Genomic DNA, 27,108 nt, shown 5'->3' with positions numbered 1-27,108 from the left:
CCGGGCTTCCCGCGGCTCGCGCTTCGTCACGTCCCCCTCAGGAGAAGGTCAGGAACGGCCAGGGAACGAAACGTCAGAAGTACCCACGCCGCGAGATGAAAAGTCAGAATACCATGCTGAGGCCCGGCTCCGCAGCCCCCGCCAGCTGACCCACGGCCAGGCCCTCCCGCCTGCGCGCTCTCCCCTACTCACGCCAGACCCACACTTCCGCCCTCAGACGCCCCGGCGCCCTCGGGCTGCGTGACGTGATCCCGGCCGGCGCGCTGACGTCAGCGGGCGTCGGCGTGGGCCTCGCGCGGGCGGGGAGCCTGTGGCGCGCTGGAGCCCAGCCACCCGGCCGCCCCCTTTTACCGGCGTCGCTGTTCAAGGGTCTGAGGAGGCTCCGGGCGGCTGAGCAATTTCCGCGTTTGCTGCTCCGGCCCCGCGGTGAGTGCAGCTCTTTCTGGGCCCCGCTGTGCGAGGAGGCTTGGGGCGCGCGGGCCCGTGAGACTCGCTTCCCCGCGGCTGCGGTTGGGAGGATTGGGACGACAGGGCCGGGGCCCTTCGGCAGGGAGCTGGAGGGTCGCGGCGAGCTCTCCAGTCTCCTCACTCTCGCCGACGCTGTTTCATTCGGAAGCCCCAACTCCAAAAGTTGCAGTCGAAAGTAAATTTTTTAAATTGACCTGTTGGCAAGCCTCCGCTGGCCGCCGCCCACTTTTGTGGCCATTGGACTCAGCCCAAGATGTTGGTCAAGCTTCTGCAGGGTTTTAAACTTAGCCCTCGGTGGTGTTTTGTTTAGCGTGTTCGAAGGAGGACAGTTTTGTGGGAGCGGGGTCTCCTCTTTCAGATCGCTCCAGCCGCGCTCTGCCACTTTCGTGGTCCACTGTGTGTTGTGAGAAATAGCGCTGGGAAATTAAAATTCCGGTTTCTCTTTTCCCTTGCAGTCTGTCTCTCGGCTTCAACCCCCGAAGCCACAAGTTTGCTTTAAGAGGGCTAATCACTGTAGGGTGCTTGTGGACAAAAGTCTGTTGAGACAGAAAGCCAAGTTCTGGTGTAACGGAAGCTTTCTTGCAAGGGGTCGCATTTCCAAGGCCAGCGTTTCACAGAGCCGTTGTGGGGGGTGTTGTTTTTGAGCTGCTTTCTGTGGCTGTTGCTTTGGATTGTAAGGCGTTGCAGAGTTAAAGGGTTATCATTTATTAATGAGTTCCTGACCCATTTTACTCTCACTGGCGAGTTTTCCGAGTTCTGGAGAGACTTGATATTAAAGAATAAAGAACGTTGTGAGCGCGCAGTCGTGTCCAGTTCTTTGCGACCCCAGAGGCTGTAGCCCGCTAGGCTCCTCTGTCCATGGAATTTTCCAGGCAATACTGGAATGGGTTGCCGTGTATTATATCGTCTAAATAACTGCACTGTTGCTGATGGGTGCCGTCTCTTTCAGCACTAGTGCCCCTTTGCCTCTAGCAAACTGCCAGAGATATTACCCTTAAAGTATGTATTAAAGTTGTCACCAGAGGAGGAGAGGAGACCAAGATCAAAATAGGTTTCTGTGTCCATCTATCTTCAAAGTTGTGCGTTAAAAGAAATGCATATTTATGCTATGGGCAATATATTGCATTTATTTTGATAGAGCTTTTCTAATTAGTTTTGGTGACAAATTGAAATTTAAGATATATTATCTAAAGTGTAAATCACTTTTAGAATTTATTGAATAAGTTGAAAAGAATATATAAATTGTATTCACCGTGAAAATGCAGTTTTCTAAAATAGCTTTTGTTTTTCCTTTTCAGATTTACAGCCCTGAAGAATCTACTTTTTTCCCATCATTTTTTCCCCTGCAGTAATAAATCCCATTATGGACACCCAGAAACTTTATAAAGGGATATAGTTTGAATTCTGTGGAGTGTAATTTTGTGTATGACTTATACTTTTAAAATATGAAGGGTTTTCAGAAACAAGGCTAGTAGAGTTAATTACTGGCATATTATGCATAAGCACTGTTGGTGATAGAGTATCTTGTTAGGCATTTGTGATAATACTAGAACAGTCAAGCTGTATCTTGATAAACTTGATTTACCTTTAAATATAAAATGAGTGATATTGTAGATGCATGATTCTTAAATGAAAGACAAGTTATGTAAAAAAGTTCTGCTGTAGAAACTTTATGGTTAACTAGTTAAGTTTATGGAGGCAATACCTTCAGTTGACCAAATATAATAAAGTGGTATGCAAAGTTAGGAAGAAAGACAACATAATGATGCTGCAGGAAATGAAAACAAATATAGACAGTATTAACAAAGATGAGTTAGCAGCTTGTGAGTTTTAACATCGTACACAGTATAACAGATATAGGTTCAACAATGCTTGTAGGTGTTGACATCCTCCAAAATTGTTAACTGAAGCTACTTTAACTTTCTTAAGTAAATACTATGATGATAAGCTATGTGAAATTAGCCTTTAGATAATGTGACCATATGAAGACTTATTTACTAGAATAAAAAGATTTTTTTATAAAAAATAAGAGTGCTTGGAGGGAAAGAAGTCTGCATGTAGTTTTTTTTCTCTTATAGGATGGCCATTAATTGGCTTGATAGCCAGGCTTTGTAATTTGTAACCAAAAGCAAATTAAAGGCATAAATATTGTGTCTTTGTTTAGAATTTTGGGAATATAAACTTCCTTGAAAAATCAAGGAGTGTTAAACATATTTTCAAAAGTGTCTCAACTTCTTTCAGTCTGCTTAGTATTATACCAGATAGTGAACAGAGATAGCACTTGAGTTAATAATAGTCGTAAAGAGTATTAAATAGTATTTTGATAATATAGGAGAGAGAGTTATCCTACCTGAGTGTAAATTCAGATGTAAATCCAGTAAAGAAGGTGTAGTGAATTTTATGTAAGTAGGAGCCTATCATTTGATTCTTTTTTAATGGTAAAAAAAAATCTAATGTGAAGAGAAGAAAGATTTCATGTAAAGGATTTTTGCTATCAAAAAGTAAAAATCACTCATGCACAAAACTACCTCCTAAAGACTTGTCCCAGATCCCTCGTATCGAAAAATTAAGAGTGTGATGGAAGACAGCACAGTCTTGTCAAATTGGACAATTGGCAACAAACAAAAAATGACATACGACTTTTCATGTGAGCTCTACCGAATGTCTACATATTCAACTTTCCCCACCGGTGTTCCTGTCTCAGAAAGGAGTCTTGCTCGTGCTGGTTTTTATTACACTGGTGTGAATGACAAGGTCAAATGCTTCTGTTGTGGCCTGATGCTGGATAACTGGAAACAAGGAGACAATCCTATTGAGAAGCATAAACAACTGTATCCGAGCTGTAGCTTTATTCAGAATCTAGTTTCTGTTACTAGTCTGGAATCCACTTCTAAGAATGCTTCTTCTCCAATGAGAAACAGTTTTACTCACTCATTATCACCCACTTTGGAACATGGTAGATCATTCAGTGGTTCTTATTCCAACCTTTCACCAAACCCTGTTAATTCTCGAGCAGTCGAAGACTTTTCCCCATTGAGGACTAACCCCTACAGTTATGCCATGAGTACTGAAGAAGCGAGATTTCTTACTTATCAAATGTGGCCATTAACCTTTCTGTCACCATCAGAATTGGCAAGAGCTGGCTTTTATTATATAGGACCTGGAGACAGGGTAGCCTGCTTTGCCTGTGGTGGGACGCTAAATAACTGGGAACCAAAGGATGATGCCATGTTAGAACACCAGAGACATTTTCCCAACTGTCCATTTTTGGAAAATTCTCTGGAAACGTTGAGGTTCAGCATTTCAAATTTGAGTATGCAGACACATGCAGCTCGCCTGAGAACATTTATGTACTGGCCATCTACTATATCAGTTCAGCCCGAGCAGCTTGCAAGTGCTGGTTTCTATTATGTAGGTAAGAAAATGTATAGCTGTACATTTTATCTAGTTCATTTTGATTAATACATTAGAACACGTGTGTATTCAGTTATTGTGTTTTCTTTAGGTCGCAATGACGATGTCAAGTGCTTTTGTTGTGATGGTGGCTTAAGGTGTTGGGAATCTGGAGATGACCCATGGGTAGAACACGCCAAATGGTTTCCAAGGTAATTGCTTTGAAAGGTATTTGTATACACAACTCTGTGCGTAAAAGATGTAGGCATGTTTGTGTGCTTTAAGTTTACATTTCAGTATAACAAAGCTTCTTTATACCATTAGAAAATTAGCCTTTTAAGACACCAAATTGTAACATTAGTTCTTTTGGTAGAAAAACGTAGAATATTCTGTGATTTTTTTCTTTTATAAACCATGTATTCAGGATATAACTTAACTTATTCTTGATACCTCATTCACAGTTATGGCCATACATTACATTTATGTATTTTCCATTTTGTTTAAAGTATTATAAAAATATGTAAAGTAGAGCAAAAAGGGGATATGTTAGAAAAAGGTAAGGAAAAAGAAAAACAAGAAGGGACATTAAGTGAATCTAGGAATAGGACAAATATAACAATGCATATAATAAAAACCTGATTGTATAATCAGTTTTAAGTGATTATAATTGTTAATTATTTTTTTCTGTACAATTTTATCTTTTGTGATATATATCTCTCTTTAGTCACTTTGTTTCTACCAGTATGTCCTATTTTTTTTTTTTACTATAGCCTGGACAGAATTTAGAGGCAGTGCTGTTGGTGGAATGTTATTGAGTAGTGTATGAACTTGGACAAGTCATGTGACCCCTTTGAGCCTTTCCTCATCTATAAAATGAGGAAATTGGAATAGGTAATACTGTCTTTTAAAAAAAATTACAAAATATACATAACATAAAATTTTTAAGTATACGGTTTTGTGGCATTAAGTACATTCACCTTATTCCTCATTCATTACTACTGTCAATTTCCAAACTTTTTTTATCTTCCCAAACTGAATCTTGTATTCATTTCGTTAATTCCTTATATTCCCAGCCCCTGGCAACCACCATTCTACTTTCTGTCTCTGTGAATTCAACTATTTTAGGTACTTTATAAGAGTGGAATCATATCATATAGATAATTTTTCGACTGGTTGAGTGACTTTCCTAAATGAGGAAACTCTAAATTATTTTTGTGGGAAAAATCATGTTTTATGGTCATAATTGTATTTATTTTTGGCCTCTCCTTGTGGCTTCTGGGATCTCAGTCCCCATTCAGGGATTGAACCTGGGCAACAGCAGTGAAAACACCAAGTCCTAACTACTGGACCACCAGGAAATTCCCAGTTGTCAGAATTTTAAATGACTTGATTGTACTTGGCTCTATGAGATTGGCTTATTCTGTAATTTGGAATTTAATGCTGTATTAAAAAGACAAAAACAGCTTTCTGATTAACAGTGTTTCATTTGCTATAATTTTTCCTTTATAAAGCAAGACCAAACAAAATCTTGGTTTATTTCTGTAATTAGTGTTTTGCTTGAAATGGTTACATAAGGGAAAAGGCCAGAAGTACTTTTTGTAAACAGTTCTGAAAACAACAAATTTCAATTGTGGATAGTCTTTCATCTCAGAAAATGAAAATCCAAAGTGGATAATCGTTATCACTGTATTTTAACACAATTTATTTATTCACCTATTAAATATTTGCATGCCTACTAGATACTATTTTACTTATGTTTTTTCTCTCCTAACATTTTTAGTCATAATCATTCAAAAGAATTTCCTTTTTCATAAGTATTAATATTTACATGACAGTGTGGAGTCAAATGAAAAGTCAATCCAAAGCAAAATGAAGAAGAACCAAATTAAAGAGAAAGGCAAAATAGTTTTGTGGTACTATTACATATGAGGTTGAAAATAAAACTGGCAGATAAATGCTGATTTTGCAGCAGACCAGTAAGAATACTGGGATTCCTCTTGATTGAGCATGATAATTCATGACCGTAACAGCATTATCTGGTGGCAAGAGTCTTAGGAATAAGTAGTTAGAAGTAACAGTGGAAAATCATGATGATCTTTTTTTCCCCCTTATAATATTATTTTTAAAAAATTGAAATATAGTTAACATACATTATATGTTTCAGCTGTGCTGTGTCCTGATTTGATGTTTGTATACGTAATAAAGTTGTTACCATGATAAGCCTAGTAACCATCTGCCCCTATACAGTTACTGCAATATTGTTGACCATATTAGAAAATTTTTTTTCTTTGAAGGATAATTGATTTTGGGGCTTCCCTGGTGACTCAGACAATAAAGAATCTTCCTGTAATGCAAGAGACCTGGGTTTGATCTCTGGGTGGGGAAGATCCCCTGGAGAAGGGAATGTCTGCCCACTCAAGGATTCTTGCCTGGAGAATTCTATGGACAGAGGAGCCTGGTGGGCTACAGTCCATGGGGTTCACAAAGACTTGGCTACGATTGAGCGACTAACACTTCAACAACAAAGTCATAATTGCTTTTGCACACATTTTTTTTTGCTGTGTGTATATTACATCCCCATGGCTTATTTATTTTATCACTGAATTTTTTATCTCTAAATCCCTTTCACCTATTTCCCTATATGCTTCTGAATACTACTTTAGATGCTGGAGATATTAACAGTGAATAAGACAAGACAAAAATCTTAGTCCTCATAGAATTTATTGGAAGGAGGAAATATGGAGCAGCCAATGTTCAATATACTTCCTATCTTTAGTCATTATAAGTTAATCAGTCCCAGAATAAAAATAATTTAGACCTATATTAAGATTAGGAACAGTGGTGACTTGAGTCAAGAGCATGTTTACATGATCTCTACTAAATCTACCCCAGTCATCACCTGAAGGACATTGGGTTGTTTCCAGTTTGGAGCAATAATGAATAAAACCACTCTAAAAATTAGTAAACCTTTGTGAACTTGTTTTCATTTTGTTTAGGTAAATACTTTAAATACTTAGAATTGGGTTGGATGGCAAGTTTTGTTTACCATTGTAATTTAGAAGAAACTGCCAAATTGTTTTCTGAAGTGGCTGTATCATTTTAAATTCACACCAGGAATGTGTGAGACCTCCAAGTATTCCAGATTCTTAATGACATGTGGTAATATCTTTTTGATTTTAGCCATTCTAATAGATGTGTAGTGGTATTTCACTGTGGTTTTAATTACCATTTCCTTAGAGATTAATGATGTTTATTTGCTATCTAGATGTTTATTTGCTGTCTATATAAGTTGTTGCTCAGTGTCAGCAAGGAATTGGTTCCAGGACACTCCCAGGGTTTCCCCTCAAGAAACCAAAATCCATGGGTGCTCAAGTTCCTCATAAGATCATAGTAGAGTCAGCCCTTTGTATCTATGGGCTCTTTATTCTTGGAACTGTGTTTTCTTTGATGAAGTGTCTCTTTTAAAGAAGTTTTTTTTTTTTTAATTGCTAGGTTTTGAGAGTTCTTAATGTATTCTAGATAGAAGTTCTGCATCAGGTGTGTTTTGGAACATTTGAATCTGTGACTTGTTTTTTTATTTTTTTAACAGTGTATTTGATGAGCAGAATTTTTAAATTTTGATGATGTCAGTTTATCAATTTTATCTTTTATGGATTATGCTGTTGGTTTATTAGCTAAGAAATCTTTACTTAAGCTAAGGACAAAAAGATTGTCTCCTGTGTTTTCTTCTACAAGTTACATTGTTTTAGGTTTTGTATTTAAGCATGTAGTCCATTTTTAGTTTGTTTCCGTATACAGTATGGACATAGATAAAGGCTAATATTTATGAATATTGAGTTGTCTATGTCCATTTGTTGAAAAAACAAAAGGGAAGAAACAGATGTTATATGAACTTCCTGGAATAACCATGGAGAAATTCTCGTAATTTGAAAGCAAGTATTTGGGAAACACTGTCACAGTATATATAGATGAAAATACTTGATACTCTTATTTTTTTAGGGGGTTTGTGCTTCCTATAAAATGGAAGAGTGGACAGTGGAGAAAGATTAGCAGTCGTTTTGTGAAAGATCATATTTTAGGCATCAGTTCAGTTCAGTCGTCAGTTGTGTCTGACTCTTTGCAACTCCATGAATCACAGCACGCCAGGCCTCCCTGTCTACCAACTCCTAGAGTTCACTCAAACTCATGTCCATGGAGTCGGTGATGCCATCCAGTCATCTCATCCTCTGTCGTCACCTTCTCCTCCTGCCCCCAATCCCTCCCAGCATCAGGGTCTTTTCAGTGAGTCAACTCTTCACATGAGGTGGCCAAAGTACCGGAGTTTCAGCTTCAGCATCAGTCCCTCCAATGAACACCCAGGACTGATCTCCTTTAGGATGGACTGGATGGACCTCCTTGCAGTCCAAGGGACTCTCAAGAGTCTTCTCCAACATCACAGTTCAAAAGCCTCAATTCTTCTGCACTCAGCTTTCTTCACAGTCCAACTCTCACGTCCGTACATGACCACTGGAAAAACCATAGCCTTACTAGATGGACCTTTGTTGGCAAAGTAATGTCTCTGCTTTTGAATATGCTATCTAGGTTGGTCATAACTTTCCTTCCCAGGAGTAAACGTCTTTTAATTTCATGGCTGCAATCACCATCTGCAGTGATTTTTGGAGCCCCCCAAAATAAAGTCTGACACTGTTTCCACTGTTTCCCCATCTATTTCCCATGAAGTGATGGGACCAGATGCCATGATCTTCGTTTTCTGAATGTTGAGCTTTAAGCCAACTTTTTCACTTTCCTCTTTCACTTTCATCAAGAGGCTTTTTAGTTCCTCTTCACTTTCTGCCATAAGGGTGGTGTCATCTGTATATCTGAGATTATTGATATTTATCCCGGCAATCTTGATTCCAACTTGTGCTTCTTCCAGCCCAGCGTTTCTCATGATGCACTCTGCATAGAAGTTCAATAGGCAGGGTGACAATTTACAGCCTTGCTGCTGCTGCTAAGTCACTTCAGTTGTGTCCAACTCTGTGTGACCCCATGGACGGCAGCCCACCAGGCTCCGCCGTCCCTGGTATTCTCCAGGCAAGACGTACTGCTTTTCCTATTTGGAACCAGTCTGTTGTTCCCATGTCTAGTTCTAACTGTTGCTTCCTGACCTGCATACAGTTTTCTCAAGAGGCAAGTCAGGTGGTCTGGTATTCCTATGTCTTTCAGAATGTTCCACAGTTTATTGTGATCCACACAGTCAAAGGCTTTGGCATAGTCAGTAAAGCAGAAATAGATGTTTTTCTGGAACTCTCTTGCTTTTTCCATGATCCAGTGGATGTTGGCAATTTGATCTCTGGTTCCTCTGCCTTTTCTAAAACCAGCTTAAACATCTGGAAGTTCATGGTTCACATATTGCTGAAGCCTGGCTTGCAGAATTTTGAGCATTACTTTACTAGCATGTGAGAGGAGTGCAATTGTGTGGTAGTTTGAGCATTCTTTGGCATTGCCTTTCTTTGGGATCAGAATGAAAATTGACCTTTTCCAGTCCTGTGGCCACTGCTGAGTTTTCCAAATTTGCTGGCATGTTGAGTGGAGCACTTTCACAGCATCATCTTTCAGGATTTGGAATAGCTCAACTGGAATTCCATCACCTCCACTAGTTTTGTTCATAGTGATGCTTTCTAAGGCCCACTTGACTTCACATTCCAGGATGTCTGGCTCTAGGTGAGTGATCACACCATCATGATTATCTGGGTCGTGAAGCTCTCTTTTGTACAGTTCTTCTTGTGTATTCTTGCCACCTCTTCTTAATATCTTCTGCTTCTGTTAGGTCCATACCATTTCTGTCCTTAATTGAGCCTATCTTTGCATGAAATGTTCCCTTGCTATCTCTAATTTTCTTGGAAAGATCTCTGGTCTTTCCCATTCTGTTGTTTTCCTCTGTTTCTTTGCATTGATTGCCGAGGAAGGCTTTCTTATCTCTCTTTGCTCTTCTTTGGAACTCTGCATTCAGCTGCTTTTATCTTTCCTTTTCTCCTTTGCTTTTCACTTCTCTTCTTTTCACAGCTATTTGTAAGGCCTCCTCAGACAGCCATTTTGCTTTTTTGCATTTCTTTTCCATGGGGATGGTCTTGATCCCTGTCTCCTGTACAATGTGATGAACCTCCGTCCATAGTTCATCAGGCACTCTGTCTATCAGATCTAGTCCCTTAAGTCTATTTCTCACTTCCACTGTATAAACATAAGGGATTTGATTTAGGTCATTGCTGAGTGGTCTGGTGGTTTCCCCTACTTTCTTCAATTTAAGTCTGAATTTGGCAATAAGGAGTTCATGATCTGAGCCACAGTCAGCTCTTGGTCTTGTATTTGCTGACTGTATAGAGCTTCTCCATCTTTGGCTGCAAAGAATATAATCAGTCTGATTTTGGTGTTGACCATCTGGTGATGTCCATGTGTAGAGTCTTCTCTTGTGTTGTTGGAAGAGGGTGTTTGCTATGACCAGTGTGTTCTCTTGGCAAAACTCTATTACTTTGCCCTGCTTCATTCCATACTCCAAGGCCAAATTTGCCTGTTACTCCAGGTGTTTCTTGACTTCCTACTTTTAGGCATACCACATTACAGTTTCTAAAACTTACGTTAAACTTCCAAAGTAAATTGTCTAGAACAGCATTTTCCAAGTCTTAACCTTTTTATCCTTTGAGGTCCAGACTCCTTTACTGTTATTGTATTAATGTAATCAAATAAAAATATCAGAATGTATCAATACATAGTAAAAACTTGTGATGTTTTATGAGAATTTTGTTCCTGTTAGGAACCTACTAGGTTGTGATGTAAAATGTTTGTACTATGGTATATAGTCCAAGAGTTTGAAAACCACTTTTCTAGAATGATCAGGGTATATTTTTGGCATAAAAGAATTTAAAAAGTTTTCCTCTTATGTTTTAGGTGTGAGTTCTTGATACGCATGAAAGGGCAGGAGTTTGTTAGTGAGATTCAAGCCAGATATCCTCATCTTCTTGAACAGGTAAATATGTTTTTATAATTGGCAACATTGGAGTCTCCTAGATAACAATTACAAAATATGATTAAAAGTGATCTTTATTTCTTTTTAAAGTTAATGATAGTTATATGTTTTATGTCCATCTTAATGAAACTTTTTAGTTTTATTTTCAGACTACCATGTTTGTTCATGGCTTTTAAAAATTATTTTTTAGTTTTTTGAAAAGTTACACAACCTAGCCCCTGTACAAATTTGTGGTAGGGTTGGAGAAGAGTCTTTAGTATCTCCTCCTCCTCTTTGAGAAAAATAAACAAAAAGTAACTTTTTAGGAATTTGGAACCTCAGAGAGTGGTTATGCTGAAATACAACTTTCTAAGTGGAATGAGAAACCATTAATACTTTTTCCTGCTTTCCTGATATTTAAATTCTAATATGGAATTAGCTGCAGTTTAAGGAAATATTTTATGGTGATTAAGATAAAACAGCAAAGTGCAGTATGTAAACTACCCAGTTTTCAAAGCATGTGCATAGTACTTAAGATAAACTTACCTTAATGTGGCTATGCTCAGATTGTTTGAGATTCTGGATTTTACCTATTTTTTTTTTTTTTTTCCTGTTTCATAGCTGTTGTCAACTGCAAATACTTCTGGAGATGAAAATGCTGATCCACCAAGTATGTATGAAAATATCCCAAATAAAGAATAGGATTTAAGAGTATTAAAAATAAAAGTTTGTAAAAAGGATTTCTGAGGTTATAGAAAAAAGTGCTAAGAAGTTAGCTCGTAAATATTATGTATCTTTCTATTCCCTAGAGGAGGGAATGGCAGCCCACTCCAGTATTCTTGCTTGGAGAATTCCATGGACAGAGGAGCCTGGCAGGCTGCAGTCTATGGGGTTGCAGAGAGTCGGACATGACTGAGCGGCTGAGCACATACACACACATCTATCTTCTAAGATTCATGACATTTTTAGAGGATTCTTGGAAGTATTCTAGTTTTTGTTCTTAAAGTGCTCATATTCTAACTGGGGAGACAAGATAGGAATACCAAATGAGAGGTGCAAATAGTAAGCCCTCCAAAGAGGGAAAGTTTGCTGTAAGCTATCATGTTTGGAAAGGCCCAGGTTACATGATTTGAGAATTGGGCTAGAAAAGTAGGTATTTGCCTGGATGTAGTATTTTAGTGCAAGGGTAGGAAATACATCTTCTGGTTATAATTTATAATTTTAGCTACATCTGGCATTTAGTGTAAAGTGTTATTTAGTCTGCTGTTACCTTACTAACTTTTGTCTGGATGATCTAACCAGTGTTGGAAGTGGGATATTGAAGTTCCCTTCTATTATTATATTCCTCTGTATTTCTCCCTTTAGTTATGCTAGTATTTGCTTTGGATATTTAGATACACCAGTGTTTTGTTGCATATAAGTTTACAATTGTTTTATGTATTCTTGATGAGTTGACCCCTTCATCACTGTGTATAGTGATTTTCTTTGTCTCTTAGCACTAATTTTGACTGAAAGTTTATTTTATTTTATGTAAGTAGAGCAACTCCTCATCACTTTTGATTATCATTTGCATAGAACTTTTTTATCTTTTCACTTTCAGCCTTTTATATCTTTCCACTTGCAGTCTTTCTGTGTCCTTAAAGCTAAGGTGATTCTTTTGTAGGCCGCGTAGTGTTAGATCTTGTGGGGTTTTAAAATCCATTCAGCCATTCTTTGTCTTTTGATTGGAGAATTTAGTCTATTTACATTTAAAATAGTTGGGACTTTTTACTGTTCTTTTGTAAATTGTTTTCTGACTGGGTTTTTTTTTTAGTTCCTTTGTTCATTTCTTCCTCTCTTGCTGTCTTTATCTCTGACTTAATTTCTATAGTAGTGTACTTTAATTTCTCTATTGTATTTTCTGTATCTGCTGTAGGTTTTTTCTTTGTGTTTACCATGAAGCTTACATAAAATATCTTACAGATATAATAGTCTGTGTTAAGCTGATAACAACTTGCTTTCAATCGTTTAGAGAAACTCTACAGTTTACTTATCCTCACCCCATGTTTTACACTATTGATGTCGTACTTTATATCTCTTTATATTCTGCATCTAGTAACAAATTATTGGAGTTGTAGTTGTTAGTATTGTTTTTTATTTTTCTGTATTTTTCTATAAGTACTCCTTTTAAAAAAATTTTTATTGAAATATAGTGGATTTACAGTGTTATGTAGTTTCAGGTGTACAGCATAGTGATTCTGTGATACTATATATTCATTCTTTATCAGATTCCTTTCCCGTATAGTTTGTAGTAGAATATTGAGTAGAGTTCCCTGTGCTATACAATAAGTCTTTGTTGGTTATCTCTTTTATATATAGTAGTGTATATATGATAATCCCATGCCCCTAATTTATCCCTTTCCCCAGACTTTAGGTTTGTTTCTGAAATCTATGAGTCTGTTTCTGTTTTGTAAGTTCATTTAAATCATTTTTAAAAAACATTTAGATTTCACATATGAGCAATATCATATGATGTTTGTCTTTCTTTGTCTGACTTAATATGTTAATCTCTGGGTCCATTCATGTTGCTTCAAATGGCATTATTTCGTTCTTTCTTTGTGGCTGAGTGAATTCCATTATATGTATGTACCATATCTTCTTTATCCATTCCTCTTTCAGTGGACATTTAGGTTTCTTCCATGTCAGGCTGGGCTTTCCAGGTGGCTCAGTGGTAAAGAATCCACCTGCCAAGCAGGAGATTTGGATTTGATCAGTCCCTGGGTTGGGAGGATCCCTTGGAGAAGGAAATGGCAACCCACTCCAGCACAACTTTTGCCTGGGAAATCTCATGGACAGAGGAGCCTGGAGGGCTGCAGTTCATGGGGTCACAAGAGTTGGACACAGCTTGGTGACTAAACAACAACAATGTCTTGACTATTGTAAATAGTGCTGCAGTGAACATTGAGGTGCATGTATCTTTTTGAATTATGGTTTTCTGCAGATATATGCCCAGGAGTAGGATTGCTGAGTCATACGGTAGTTACAGTTTTAGGCTTTTAAGGAACCTCCATACTGTTCTCGATAGTGGTTATAACCAGTGTACATTCCCACCAATAGTGAAGGAGGGTTTTCTTTCCTTACTCCCCCTCCAGCATTTATTTTTGTAGACTTTGATATTAGCTATTCTGACCAGTGTGAGGTGATATCTCATTGTAGTTTTCATTTCTATTTCTGTGATAACTAGTGATGCTCAGCATCTTTTCATGTGCCTTTTGGCCATCTGTATGTCTTTAGAAGATCTTCTGTCTCCTTTTGATTGGATTTGTTGTTTTTACATAGAGCTGCATGAACTCTGTATATTTTGGAGATTAACCCCTTGTCAGTCACTTTGCAAATATTTTTTTCCCATTCTGTAGGTTGTCTTTTTGTTTTGTTCATGGTTTCCTTTGCTGTGCAAAATGTATTACCGTTGTTTTAACTTACACTAGACATACAATTACAGTATAGTGTGTTTTGAATTTGACCTGCATAATTTTACCAGTTAAGTTTTATACTTTTATATGTTTTCATGTTATTACTTAAGGTCTCTTCATTTTAACTTGAAGAAATCATTTTAGCATTTCTTATAAAACAGGTTTCATGTTCATGAACTCTGTCAACTTCTGTTTGACTGGAATGTCTTTATTTCTCCTTCATTTCTGAAGGACAGTTTTGCCAGTATTTGTTTTGCTGAAAGTTGTACTTTTATTTTGGTTTCAAAGGATTTGTTAACAAAAGAAACTACTTGTTACACACAAATAAGCAGTTTCAATATTTAATATTCAGTAATTAATTTGGCTTAATTGCAGTGTACAGTCATAAAAGAAAAGAAATAGAAACAGTAGAGAGAAATAATAGCATATACATCTCTACATTGGGCCAACACCCACGTTGATCTAGCATTGAACAGTGCTGGAAGTCCCACGTAACAGCAGTCTGGAGTCCTAACTGGGAAAGGGTCCTGTCAGTACATCCACCACACAGGCCAGACTTCAGATTGCAGCTTTGGGAGCTCCTGCTTATGATCCTCGGCCACAAACTGATAACAGTTTGCATGCAAAAATGCAGTTCTGGTTTTTCTTTAACTTTTACAATGCTGTTTGTTTCATCTTGTGAGTCATAAAGTTCTTTAGACTCTGGGGGCCTGATTAGGCCCCCAGGGGCTTAAGAAATTCTAAGGCTGGATTGCCCCAGTGGTCCAGTAGTTAAGAATCAACCAGCTAATGCAGGGACACCAGTTCAATCCCTGGTCCGGGAAGATTCCACATGCTGCAGAGCAATTAAGCCCATATGCTACCACTACTGAGCCCGTGCTCTGCAACACAAGAAGCCACCACAATAAGAAACCTGCACGTTGAAACTAGAGAAAGCCTGTGCAGCAAACAGACCCAGTGCAACCAAAAATAAATAAATGAATAAATAAACAATCAAATATAAAGCACTCGTTAAAAAAAAAAATCCAAAACCACTCTCTTTCTTATCTGAAGTGCTGCTTGACTTGCTGGTAACGATTGGTGTTCATGCATGCAGGCAGGCATGTAGTCCGGGCAAGGTCAGAAGTCGGTTAGAGGTATGCTCCCCTACTTGCGAAGCCTGAACAAGGCTACCTTCATTTGAATTTCCCAAACAGTGTTCTTGGTTGGCATTTGTTTTTCTTTTATCACTTGGATATATTAAGTCTTTCTCTCCTAGCCTGCAAGGTTTCTGCAGAGAAATGTGCTGATAGCCTTAGGGGGTTCCCTTGTATGTAATGATTCTTTTTTTTTTTTTTACTGCTTTCAAAATGCTTTGTCTTTTTGTTTTTAATATCTTGACTATAATGTGTCTTGGAATAATCTCTGGCCTGATCTTGCTTGGGGTTCTCTGTACTTGCTATTTCTGGATATCTGTATCTCTCCCAAGATTTGGGAACTAAAGTTTTAAGCTATTATTTCTTGAAGTAAGCTTTCTACCCCTTTTTTCTGTCTTCTGGGATTCCTGTGATGTAACTGTTCATCTGCTTGGTGGTGCCCTATAATTCATGTGGTCTTCTGTCCCTCTTTTTTATTCTCTTTTTGTTCCTATAACTGGCTAATTTCAAATGATCTCCATTTGGGTTCTCATTCTTTTTTTCTTCATGATCAAGTCTGTTGAATTTCTCTATTGATTTTCAGTTCTGTCCTTTTATTCTTCAGCTCCACATCTTCTGTTTGATCTTTTTTCTTTTTCTTGATTAAATTTCTGATTTTGGTTTCTATTTTTTGTTTAAACTTCTGATTTTGTTCATGAATTGTTATTTCCATTTAGTTGTTTACTGTTGTTCTCTTGAATTTTATTGAGTTTCTTTAAGGTGACTGTTGAGTTCATTGTCAGACAAATCATAGATCTTCATTTCTTTGGGGTCAGTCTGGATGTTTATTAGTTTCTTTTGATGGTGTTGTATGTGCCTGATTTATATGTTTATATGCTATATGTAGCCTAGCCATAGTATCTGTGCATTTGAAGGAGTGAACACCATTTTCAGTTTTTACTGATTGGTCTTGCCAAGTGAGTACCTTCTTCTGTCAATTTTGATGGATACAGAGCTGTTTTGGGGTCTGTTGCTGGGACCATAGTCAGGGATTCCAGCACCTGGGAACAAGCCAGTCTTCTCAAAATCACTCTCCTTGGTTTTGGAATACACTAGGCTTTCAGAATCTTATATCTCAATCACAGAGCCTCTCACAAAGGCACTTTGGTCCTTGGACGGATTCCAAATTGTTGTTGAGTGGGGAATCCAGATGGGAGACATCTTAATTAGCAATCTTGCTATCATTACTCTCTTGTATCTTTCTTAAGGTATCGTCCTCACTTGGCTTCCTGGACACCACATTGTTGATTTTCCCGTTTCCCTGGTTGATCATGAACAATTTCCTTTGGTGGTTACTCCTTTTTCAAACCTCTTAAGTGATTGGGTACCCCTCAACATTTAGCCCAAAGATAGTTCTCCATTTCCTGAGCTGCAGACTAGCATGTTCAACCACCTGTTTAAACCTCTGCTTGTTTATAATGGGTTTCTCAGAGTTAATAGGACCAGAGCAAACATTTTCTCCCTGCACTTCGTACCTCAGATGTGCTTCTTCTCTGATCTCCCCTGCTCAGTTAATGTTCCCCACTTGCTGAGGTTGACTTAAGTTAGACATCATCCCTGATTCCTCCTTTTATTTTGTGTATTTAAGCTATTAAAAGTCCTTTCATCTCTATAATATGTCCCAAATCTTACCACTTCTCTTCATCATCCCCACTGTTAACCTGATTCAAGCTTCTATCACCTTTTGTCATAAAATCCTAACAGGTCTCCCTGACTCCATTTTACCTCACTAAAGTTTATCACGGAGCTGCCAGAATGATCTTTTGAAAAAAACAAATCAAGTTTTATCAGTCTTAGAATATTCTAGCAGACTTAAAATACAAACTCCTCCCAAGGCTCTATGTGATCTAGGCCTCACCCTACTCTCTGACTGCACCGCCTTACTATTTCTTGAAGAATATCAAGCTTTCCTCTTGACTTGAGGCTTTTATACTGGCTGTTCTCTTTGCCTGAAAGACTTCTTTCAGATATTCCCATACTCATTCCTTATCATTCAGTTGTTTGCTCTGCTGTTACCCATTCAGACAGGGTTCCACATACGTTTGAGCAAGGGAGCACACACACAGTGTATATTTACATTTATTATACAACAGTTTTCCAGCAGATGGCAGTAAAATATCTTGAAGAATGATGTCTTTTTATAATTTTCACATTGCCATATTGGCTGGCATTGACCCTGTTATCAGAAAATGCCTCTCTGATCACCCTATCCTGAATGTCCTCCTGCTGCTTCCTAGTTTGTCTTAACCACCTTATTCTGCTTTATTTTCTTCAGAACATGTGTTGCTATCTGAAGTCGTATTAGTTTAATTCTTTAATCACATTTTTTTAAACCACGTTTTTAGATGTGTTCTATGTGAATTAGTCTTCCACTTTACTGTTCTTCCCATCTTTGTTTTTTCTGCTTCATCTGTCCACCTCCTCAGGTCCTGTCTATCCTTCAGGTTCAAACTCTTGTGTGATCTTTTTCATTATGTCTTTGTTGATTTCTTCCACTTTCCTAGCTGAATTGAGATTATTCTCACTTCTAAATTTGTGTAGCATCTCAGTTTCCAAAAATAACTGTACAACAGAGTCATTTGAGGAATTTTTAGGATATTCTTAGGTTCCATCCCTAAAGACTCTAACTAAGATATGGGAATTGGTATTTTTTTTAAAGTACAGCCTGTTACTGGGCTTCCTTGGTGGCTCATTGCCACCAAATAACCTGCCTGCCAATGCAGGAGTCATGTGTTCGATCCCTGGGTTGGGAATCTCCCCTGGAAAAGGAAATGGCAGCTCTCTACAGTATTTTTGCCTGGGAATTCCTATGGGCAGAGGAGCGTGGTGGGCTATTGTCCATGGGGTCACGGAAAAGTCGGACACAACTTAGCAACTGAACAACAATAACAGCAGCCTCTCATTTGATCCTTACCAGGTTCAGACTTCGGTTGGAGTTATAGGTAACTTGTGCATACAGCTCATCTCCATTACCAGGATATAATCACGTCTAGAGTAAAGATTATATCAGAGTCATTATTGTTCCCCATATTTTTATATTTATGGAATTTACCCAAATATATATCTTTTAAAATAGTTGTTCATTTTGGACCTGGAGAAAGTTCTTCAGACGATGCAGTCATGATGAATACACCTGTGGTTAAAGCTGCCTTGGAAATGGGCTTTAGTAGAAGCCTGGTAAAGCGGACAGTTCAGAGTAAAATCCTAACAACTGGAGAGAATTACAAAACAGTTAATGATATTGTGTCAGCACTTCTCAATGCTGAAGATGAGAAAAGAGAAGAAGAAAAGGAGGAAGAGAAGGAAAGACAAACTGAAGAAACAGCATCAGGTATTTGGGAATGGTAGTTCCCTGCATTATTTCCGTTGAGGTCTCGTAGGACTGTCTCATGTGTTGCAGGACAGTGAGTATCCCTGTCTCTCCACTGACTGCTGGTGGCAGCCAGCAGTCATTTCCAAACCTCACATTCCCTTCACTGTGAGCAACGTATTACCCTAGTTGAGAATCACTGACTACAGTTTTTTTTCTTTTTGAATGTTTTTTTCTCCCTAAGAAGATCCCTAACTTATGCTAATCAGAGGATTTTGTCATAATTTCTTTCTTGAGCTATATTGCCTTTCTCCCTCATACATTAACAGATTTAAACTGTTTGGAAAAAGTAAGATTTTAAAGCTGGGGGCCTGTCTCATTTCTACTTTTTTTTTTAAAGTTCCTTTAAATCATATTCTTAACATGGCATTTTACTGTCTAATCCTAGCTTAGTGATCCTTATAGAAAAAATAAAATCCATGAAGAAATTCTAGGATTTGATAAGAAGCACCTCCCCAACACAAAGATCGTAGAGAATTGATTTTGGTGTTCATCCATATTGTGTTAAGCTTCGGAATTCCACAACAAGTCTTCTGAGTAATCATTCCTTTAACAAATAGTAACTGAACATGATCACCTGTACCAAGTACTGTGCTCCCCATGGTGCTTACTTTCAAGGAGCATAGTGACTAGCTGTGGAAACTAGTATGCAAAAAGATAGGGTTACAGGGCCAGTAGAACTGAAGGTTGCATACGTAGTGTAAATTTGACTGTCGGATTGGAAAACACTTTTTCTGTTTAAGCTTGTAAGTAATGATAGGAATAGTTTGAGAACTGTATCATTTGGCCGTGTATCAAAATATTTAAGGTCTGATTTCTAGTTGAGACAAATTTGTGTTTAAATCCTGGCTTTGTCAGTTACCAGCTTGGCGATTAATTTAACCAGAACTCTTGTTTTCTCATCTGTAAAACAGGGATGATAGTACTACAAATTGCATGGGGCAGCTATAGAAATTAAATGAGAGGTTACAAGTAAAACAATTTAGCACCTTTACCTAGCACATCAAAACTTTTTTTAAGTATATTGCCTTGGGAAGTGGGAGGGTCTTCGTGCAAGAAAGGGCCCAGGGATAGTGAGATTATTAACCAGAGGGCAGGAGGAGAAGGGGACCACAGAAGATGAGATGGTTGGATGGCATCACTGACTCAATAGACCTGAGTTTGAGCAAATTCCGGGAGATAGTGAAGGGCTCCTGGAGTGCTGGACTTCATGGGGTCACAAAGAGTCGGGCATGACTGACCAGCTGAATGACGACAATAAAATACATGTTAAATGAAATCACTGTAATAAACCTGGACACCATAGTTTTGTGACTTTCTTGTATTTTGTAAAGTTCAGAGAAAAGTCTTGAATTACAGCTTTGAAATTGTTTCTTAATAATCAAAAAAAGAATAGAGAGGAAGAGTTTAGGATACTAATAAGAGAAGATCATTAAAACACTTGACCGATACATAGATTAGAATGGGACATAAGCAAAGCCAGGAGACAACTCTTTTGTTAGTAGGGTTGGAAATGACATGGAGCTACAGCATCAGGTGAAGAACAGATCTGTTAATAGTAAGGTGAATTATTAAGGCAGAAGGATAAATAAGTTGTGGGTAGAGAAGGGACTTTCATAATTTTGAGATGAATAGTGTGTTTCACTCCTTGGTGGTTGTTTAGTCACTCAGTCATGTCCAACTCTTTTGTGACCCCAAGGGAATGGTCTTTTTTTTTTTTTAACAACTTTACAATAGACTTCTTTATTTTTTATTAAACTTGTAAATATAGAGATGTACAAAATGCTAAAGCCTTTGGCTGTGTGGATCATAGCAAGCTGTGGAAAACTTTTAAAGAGAGGGGAATACCAGATCATCTTACCTGTCTCCCGAGAAACCTGTATGCGGGTCAAGAAGCAATAGTTAGATTGGTTCAGGATTGAGAAAGGACTATGACAGGGCTGTCTGTTGTCACCCTATTTATTTAACCTATACACTGAGCACATCGTGAGAAATGCCAGGCTGGATGAGTTACAAGCTGGAGTCAAGATAGGCGGGAGAAACATCAACAACCTCAGATATGTGGATGAAACCACTCTAAAGGCAGAAAGGAAAGAGGAACTAAAGAACCGCTTGATGAGGATGAAGGAGAAGAGTGAAAAAGCTGGCTTAAGACTAAATATTAAAAAAACCTAAGGTTATGGCATCTGGCCCCATTACTTCATGGCAAATAGAAAGGGAAAAGGTGAAAATAGTGACACATTGCCTCTTCTTGGACTTTAAAATCATTGCAGATGGTGACTGCAGCCATGAAATCAGAAGACGATTGCTTCTTGGCAGGAAAGCTATGACAAACCTAGACAGTGTGTTGAAAACAGAGACAGCAGTCTGCTGACAAAGGTCCGTATAGTCAAAGCTATGGTGGTCATGTACCATTGGTAGAGCTGGACCGTAAAGAAGGCAGAGCACCAAAGAATTGACGCCTTTGATCTGTGGTGCTGGAGAAGACTCCTGAGAGTCCCTTGGACAGCAGGGAGATCAAAGCATTTAGTCCGAAAAGAAATCAGCCCTGAATACTTACTGTAAGGACCGAACAGCAACTTTTTTTTTAAGGCTGAAAGCAGGCAATTAAATATTGGTGATTGGGGCATCAAAAGAGGAAGTTTTTGAAAAATAATTAAGGAATTTATGCCTATAGTCTATTTAACAATGGATTTTGTGTGGTTTAAGGTTAAAGGAGAAAACATTACTTTAAAAACAAGACTAGGCTTGATTCGTATGCAGTCTTTTTAAATTGCTATAAACCTAGACATTTATAAAATATTGGTAGCCAACTCTGCCAGATACTGTGATAAATACTTCACATATATCTCATTTAATCCTTACAACTCTTTGAGAAAGGTACTATTATTATCTACATTTTACAGATGAGGAAACTGAGGTATGTGAAGGTTACGGCACATAGCTACTAAGTGGCTGTGCCTGTGTGGGCAGCTAGGTTTGTCCAAACTCTGCAGCTCAAACTCTTCAGCACTGCTTACTGCTTTTATTCCCCACCCCCCGACTCTGGCTCTTTGTTGCTGAACACAGGCTGTTCTCTAGTTGCATCGAGTAGGAGCTGTTCTCTATTGCGGAGTGCAGGCTTCTCACTGCGCTGTCTTCTCTTGTCGCAGAACACTGGCTCTAGGCCTGTGGGCTTCAGAGGTTGTGCTGCATGAGCTCAATAGGTACAGGGCTCTAGGGTGCCAGCTCAGCATTTGGGGAGCAAAGGCTTAGTTGCCCTGCAACATGTAGAACCTTCCTGGACCAGGGATCAAACCCATGTCCCCTGCATTCACAGGCAGATTCTTAACCAGTGGACCACCAGGGAAATCCTGCTTACTACTTCTTAAACATGAAGAGACTAGGAGACTTGATTCTACAACTGATACTTCCTGTGACACTGGACAGGTCACTCATTCCTCCTGAGTCTTACCCTATCTGAAAATAAGAAACATTCATAACCGACTTGTTTCATTGATAGGATCTTTTTATCTAATGAGACAATTCATATGAAAATGCTTATAAACGTAATGTGATACAATGCAAAGAGAAGTCAGTATTTCATTGGGGCAAAGTATAGAGGTGGCACATTTATACTATCCTTTAAAATTCTCTTCCTACTTTCTGCAGGATAAAGCAGGATTCTAAGATAGGTTAAAAGATAAAATGTTACAGAAAAACCCAAACGAACTTTTTGGCCAACCCAATATATAGACTCAAGTAGGTTACAAAAACAGAGGCCATGTGTATACTACATACTATGCCATGGTATAGTATGTATACTATATACCTACCAAATCTTCTGAAAGTGTTCCAAATGACAGACATTAAGATGCAGACAAGTAATTTTGTTCTTTTTTTCTAGCTCCTCTTTAGTGTCTGAATTGTTCATAGTGTTGGTTGTTAGTGACTATGAGTGTGGTTGGAGCAGTTTATAATCTAATACATTTTTTTCTTTTTTTTTTAACATTGAAGATGATTTGTCATTACTTCGGAGGAATAGAATGGCTCTCTTTCAACAGTTGACGTGTGTGCTTCCTATCCTGGATAATCTTTTAAAGGCCAATGTAATTAATAAACAGGAGCATGATATTATTAAGCAAAAAACACAGATACCTTTACAAGCAAGAGAACTGATTGATACCGTTTTAGTTAAAGGAAATAGTGCTGCCAACATCTTCAAAAACTGTCTTAAGGAAATTGACCCTACATTATATAAGAACTTGTTTGGTGAGTTTGTTGTACAGTTATTTTTAGAATTGTGTTCATCTTTGTGTTTGATAAATAAATTGAATCCAGTTAGCAAACTGTGTACATTTAACTTGTTCTAAAAAAATGAAGTCTTTTATTGCCCAAGTAACTTGGCTAAATAATATCCAATGATATATAACTAAAATCTATGAATTCAATACATAGTAGGGGAAAAATAATATGTAGTAGGCAAAGCAGTCTTGTATTTGGTAGAGTAATGCTTTAAAATATTTTTTTAATTGAGGTGTAGGTGGTTTACTGTATTGTGTTAGTTCCAGGTGTACAACAGTTATTTAAAATTTTTATAGATTATATTCCATTTATAGTTATTATAAAATATTGGCTATTTTCTCTGTGCTATACAATGGACCTTGTAGCTTGTTTATTTTATACATAGTAGTTTGTACCTCTTAATCTTCCTACCCGTTTTGCCCACCCCCACCCCCACTGGAAATAGTGCCGCCACTAGTTTGTTCTCTATATCTATGTCTGTCTTTTATGTCACGTTCACTAGTTTTATGTTTTAGATTCCACATATACATGGTGACGTAGTGTTTCTCTGACTTATTTCATTAAGCACAATACACTCCTGGTTCCATCTGTGTTGTTGAACGTGACAGAATTTTATTTCTATGGCTGAGTGTTAGAGTGATTTTTTTGTATGTTTTTCTTTCCTCAGTGGAAAAGAATATGAAGTATATTCCAACAGATGTTTCAGGTAAAACAAAATTAAGACTTGGGACCAACATAAAATATTACCCTTAAAAAAATTATTTATGTATTTATGTATTATTTTTGGCTGTGCTGGGTCTTTGTTCCTGTGCAGGCTTTCTCTAATTGTGGTGAGTGGAGGCTGCTCTTCATTGCAGTGCACAGGCTTTTCATTATGGTGGCATCTGTTGCAGAGCACAGGTTCTGGGGTGCACAGGCTTCAGTAGTCACAGTGTGTGGGCTCAATAGCTGTGGTTCCAGGCTCTAGAGCACAGGCTCAGTAGTTGTGGTTCCTCTAAAGCACAGTCTCAGTAGTTACGGTTCCTGGGCTCCAGAGCACAGGCTTCAGTAGTTGCAGTGCGTGGGCTCAATAGCTGTGGCTCCTGGGCTCCAGAGCACGGGCTCAGTAGTTGTGGTGCACAGGCTTAGTTGTTCCACGGCATGTGGGATCTTCCTGGATCAGGGATTGAACTTGTGTCTCCTGCATTGGCAGGCAGATTCTTCACCACTGAGCCACCAGGGAAGCCCCTACCCTTTTATTTTTTTAATGGAAGGTAAAGTAGAAACTGAATTTCACTGAGGTTTTTGTTGTTATAGGTCTGTCCCTGGAAGAGCAGTTGAGAAGGCTGCAAGAAGAAAGAACTTGTAAAGTGTGTATGGACAAAGAAGTTTCTATTGTATTCATTCCTTGTGGTCATCTGGTAGTATGCCAGGAATGTGCCCCTTCTCTAAGAAAATGCCCTATTTGCAGAGGTATAATTAAGGGTACTGTTCGTACATTTCTCTCATAAAAGAAAAATAAGCTGTATGTTAGCTTATGTATAAAAATCTTTAAAATATTGTCTAAAGTTGTTTGAAGTAAAAAAAGGAATTACTGATTCCTTAATTAGTAACATTTGTATTCTCTGTTTTCTTTGGTACTAGTACCCGTGTTTCAAAAAAGTGGTGTCACATATAATATTTAATCTCTGTTTATATGAAAAGTAAGGTTTATGTTTGAGCTGTGTTAGTGTACATATGTGCACACAGAAGTTAAAGGAGCAGTGTTAATGCTGTTATGTATCATTTTAGGAGTGACTGGATCTGGTATGAAAGCTTTGAGTACTACTTTAGAGTACAGTTGAAAAGAACTGGAAACCAGGAACCCTGGAGTTTATCACAGTTATATTGCCAAATTCTCATTGGTTCTTTTTCAGTTGTGTTCTTTTTCAAAGAGTGGTACAGTGTTGAGACAAGGTCCTGGTTCCTACTCAAAAAAAATATGCATAACAAAGTCTTTGAGTTCCACAGCACTGGGGCCCCCCACCCAGGTGGAGGATGGTAATGTCAGGCTGAACACAAGATTCCTGGAGCACCGCTCCGTTGCCTCACCAGTAACCAATCAGAAAAAAGTCATACACCCTGAAGCCCTCATCCCAAATGTTGCTTCCTGTTTCTGGGGACCAGTGATGACCATCCTGTTAGGTCTCCTGTTTGGCCCCTGTCTATTTCATCTCTGAGAGGAGCCAACAGTTTCAAGCTAAATTGCTGTTATTACAAGGTGAATGCTGGTTTCAGGCACAGAATACCTCAACTTAGATCAGGTAGAGAGAGACTTCTGCTTTGTTAGGCAGGCCTACGCCCATGCACAGCAGGAAGAAGTTACAGAAGAAAAAGACCTCCGCTCCAGTTCCCAAGAAGGATCTTGATTTTGAAGTCTCTCAGCAGGGAGTTGTTAGGGGAAGCACACTGACTGAAACCGCCCTCCCTGGCCAGGCACCATAACAACCATTTGCAAGAGTTGTTTTACAACAGGAGATCCTGGTATGGAACACGGAACTAATAAGCCACCACCAACCGGAAGGGTTCAGGAAAGGTAAAAATGAGACACCACATGTCCGACCACCTCCCAGAATCCTCACATCTGGCATCCATCTTGGCTGAACCAGGCGTACACCGCCAGGAAGGACTCTGAGCCAGAATGATTTGGCTAAAGACAACCCGGAAACTAATCCCATCACCGTAAAACCTGAGACTGCCAGAGCAGTTCTCCTGGGTTCCCTCACCCTACTGCTCTCCACCTGGGCACCCCTTCCTGATAAAATCTCTTGCTTTGTCAGCAAAAAATAAAATGGTGTCATATATAATATTTAATCTTAATCTGTGTTTATATGAAAAGATTTATGTTTGAGCTGTGTTAGTGTACATATGTGTACACAGGAGAAGTTAAAGGAGCAGTGTTAATGCTGTTATGTATCATTTTAGGAGTGACTGGATCTGGTATTCTTTCTGAAAGCATTGAGTACTACTTTAGAGTATTGCTGAAGAGAACTGGAAACCAGGAACTCTGGAGTTTATCACAGTTATATTGCCAAATTCTCATTGGTTCTTTTTCAGTTGTGTTGTAAGATAAGGATTTTTCTCTTAGTGGTATAAAAGTTTTTCCCTAGTTTGTGAGAAACATCTTAATAAAAGGTCTTTAAAAAGACTACATCAATTCACATCAGTTTTTTTTGTTGTTGTTCTGCTTTGTGATTTCCATAAACTTTCATAAGGTTATATAAGAATGAGATAATGTATATAAGCATAGTACTTGTCACATTGTAAGCAGTTCAAATGCAAATTATTAAATTAAAAAATTGAATTCATAAAACAAATTACCAAAAAATGTTTTTTTAATAATGAATTTATGAGAATTTCTTTCAGATGACAGTATCTGTCTAGTTGCTTTGTATATTGTAGATACTATTTGAATTAAAAATCCATGTCAAACATTCTTAACAAAATTATGTAAATCTTCATTGGGATTTAAGAAAATAGTGTCATCATTTTGTTGTAGAGGTGGTGGTGGGAGATTGAATACAGCTAATGGTAAGTACGTTCTTTGGGGCCCAGTCATATTTGACCTTTCCCAGATCTGGGTCTTTGACAGACTTCTGAGGCCAAGTGAAAAGGAGGTTGAGTATTAAAAATTCTTATCCCCAAACTCCATTAGATTATTTCAAGTAAAGTGTATAGTAGGAAGAAAGAAAATTTCTCTATCCTTTTTTTTTTAAAGTCAGATTTTGTAGGTGCTGCTTAATGATGGTTAAGTGAAAATAGGCAGGAATTCTATAGGAAACAGTGTCTGCAGGGCCCTGGCATGCACTCTAAGGGCCATGGAGGCAGGCCCTGTACCAGCCTGCCCGTGGCACAGCCCCTCTCTTCTGTGAATTGTGGGACACTCACCACTTGGCCTAGGGCTGGGTCTCCAGAAAGCCCGAGTCCTCTGCTGGGCAAAGAGCAGCCCTGCAGGCTCCATGACGC

At 38.4% G+C, this 27,108-nt stretch overlaps 1 protein-coding gene across 2 annotated transcripts; it reads left to right on the top strand.

The window, feature by feature from the left end:
- Positions 1-215: 215 nt before the first annotated feature.
- On the top strand, positions 216-26,290 carry BIRC2 (baculoviral IAP repeat containing 2). 2 transcript variants are annotated; one of them, XM_055547519.1, is made up of 9 exons: positions 217-426; positions 1,767-3,883; positions 3,974-4,073; positions 10,786-10,864; positions 11,465-11,513; positions 18,547-18,801; positions 22,837-23,091; positions 23,792-23,830; positions 24,421-26,290. In XM_055547519.1, exons 2-9 carry the CDS (start codon positions 3,046-3,048, stop codon positions 24,612-24,614), a joined length of 1,809 nt encoding a protein of 602 aa, XP_055403494.1. In that variant the 5' UTR covers positions 217-426; positions 1,767-3,045; the 3' UTR covers positions 24,615-26,290. The 2 variants fall into 2 exon arrangements, with proteins under 2 accessions (XP_055403495.1, XP_055403494.1); XM_055547520.1 differs by lacking the exon at positions 18,547-18,801 and having other exon boundaries at positions 216-426.
- Positions 26,291-27,108: the final 818 nt, after the last annotated feature.

This window comes from Bubalus kerabau, chromosome 15 (genome assembly GCF_029407905.1).
Source record: "Bubalus kerabau isolate K-KA32 ecotype Philippines breed swamp buffalo chromosome 15, PCC_UOA_SB_1v2, whole genome shotgun sequence".
Classification (NCBI taxonomy): Eukaryota; Metazoa; Chordata; class Mammalia; order Artiodactyla; family Bovidae; genus Bubalus; species Bubalus kerabau.
The sequence above is the reverse complement of the archived record's forward strand: the minus strand, read 5'-3'. Positions and strand labels throughout refer to the sequence as shown.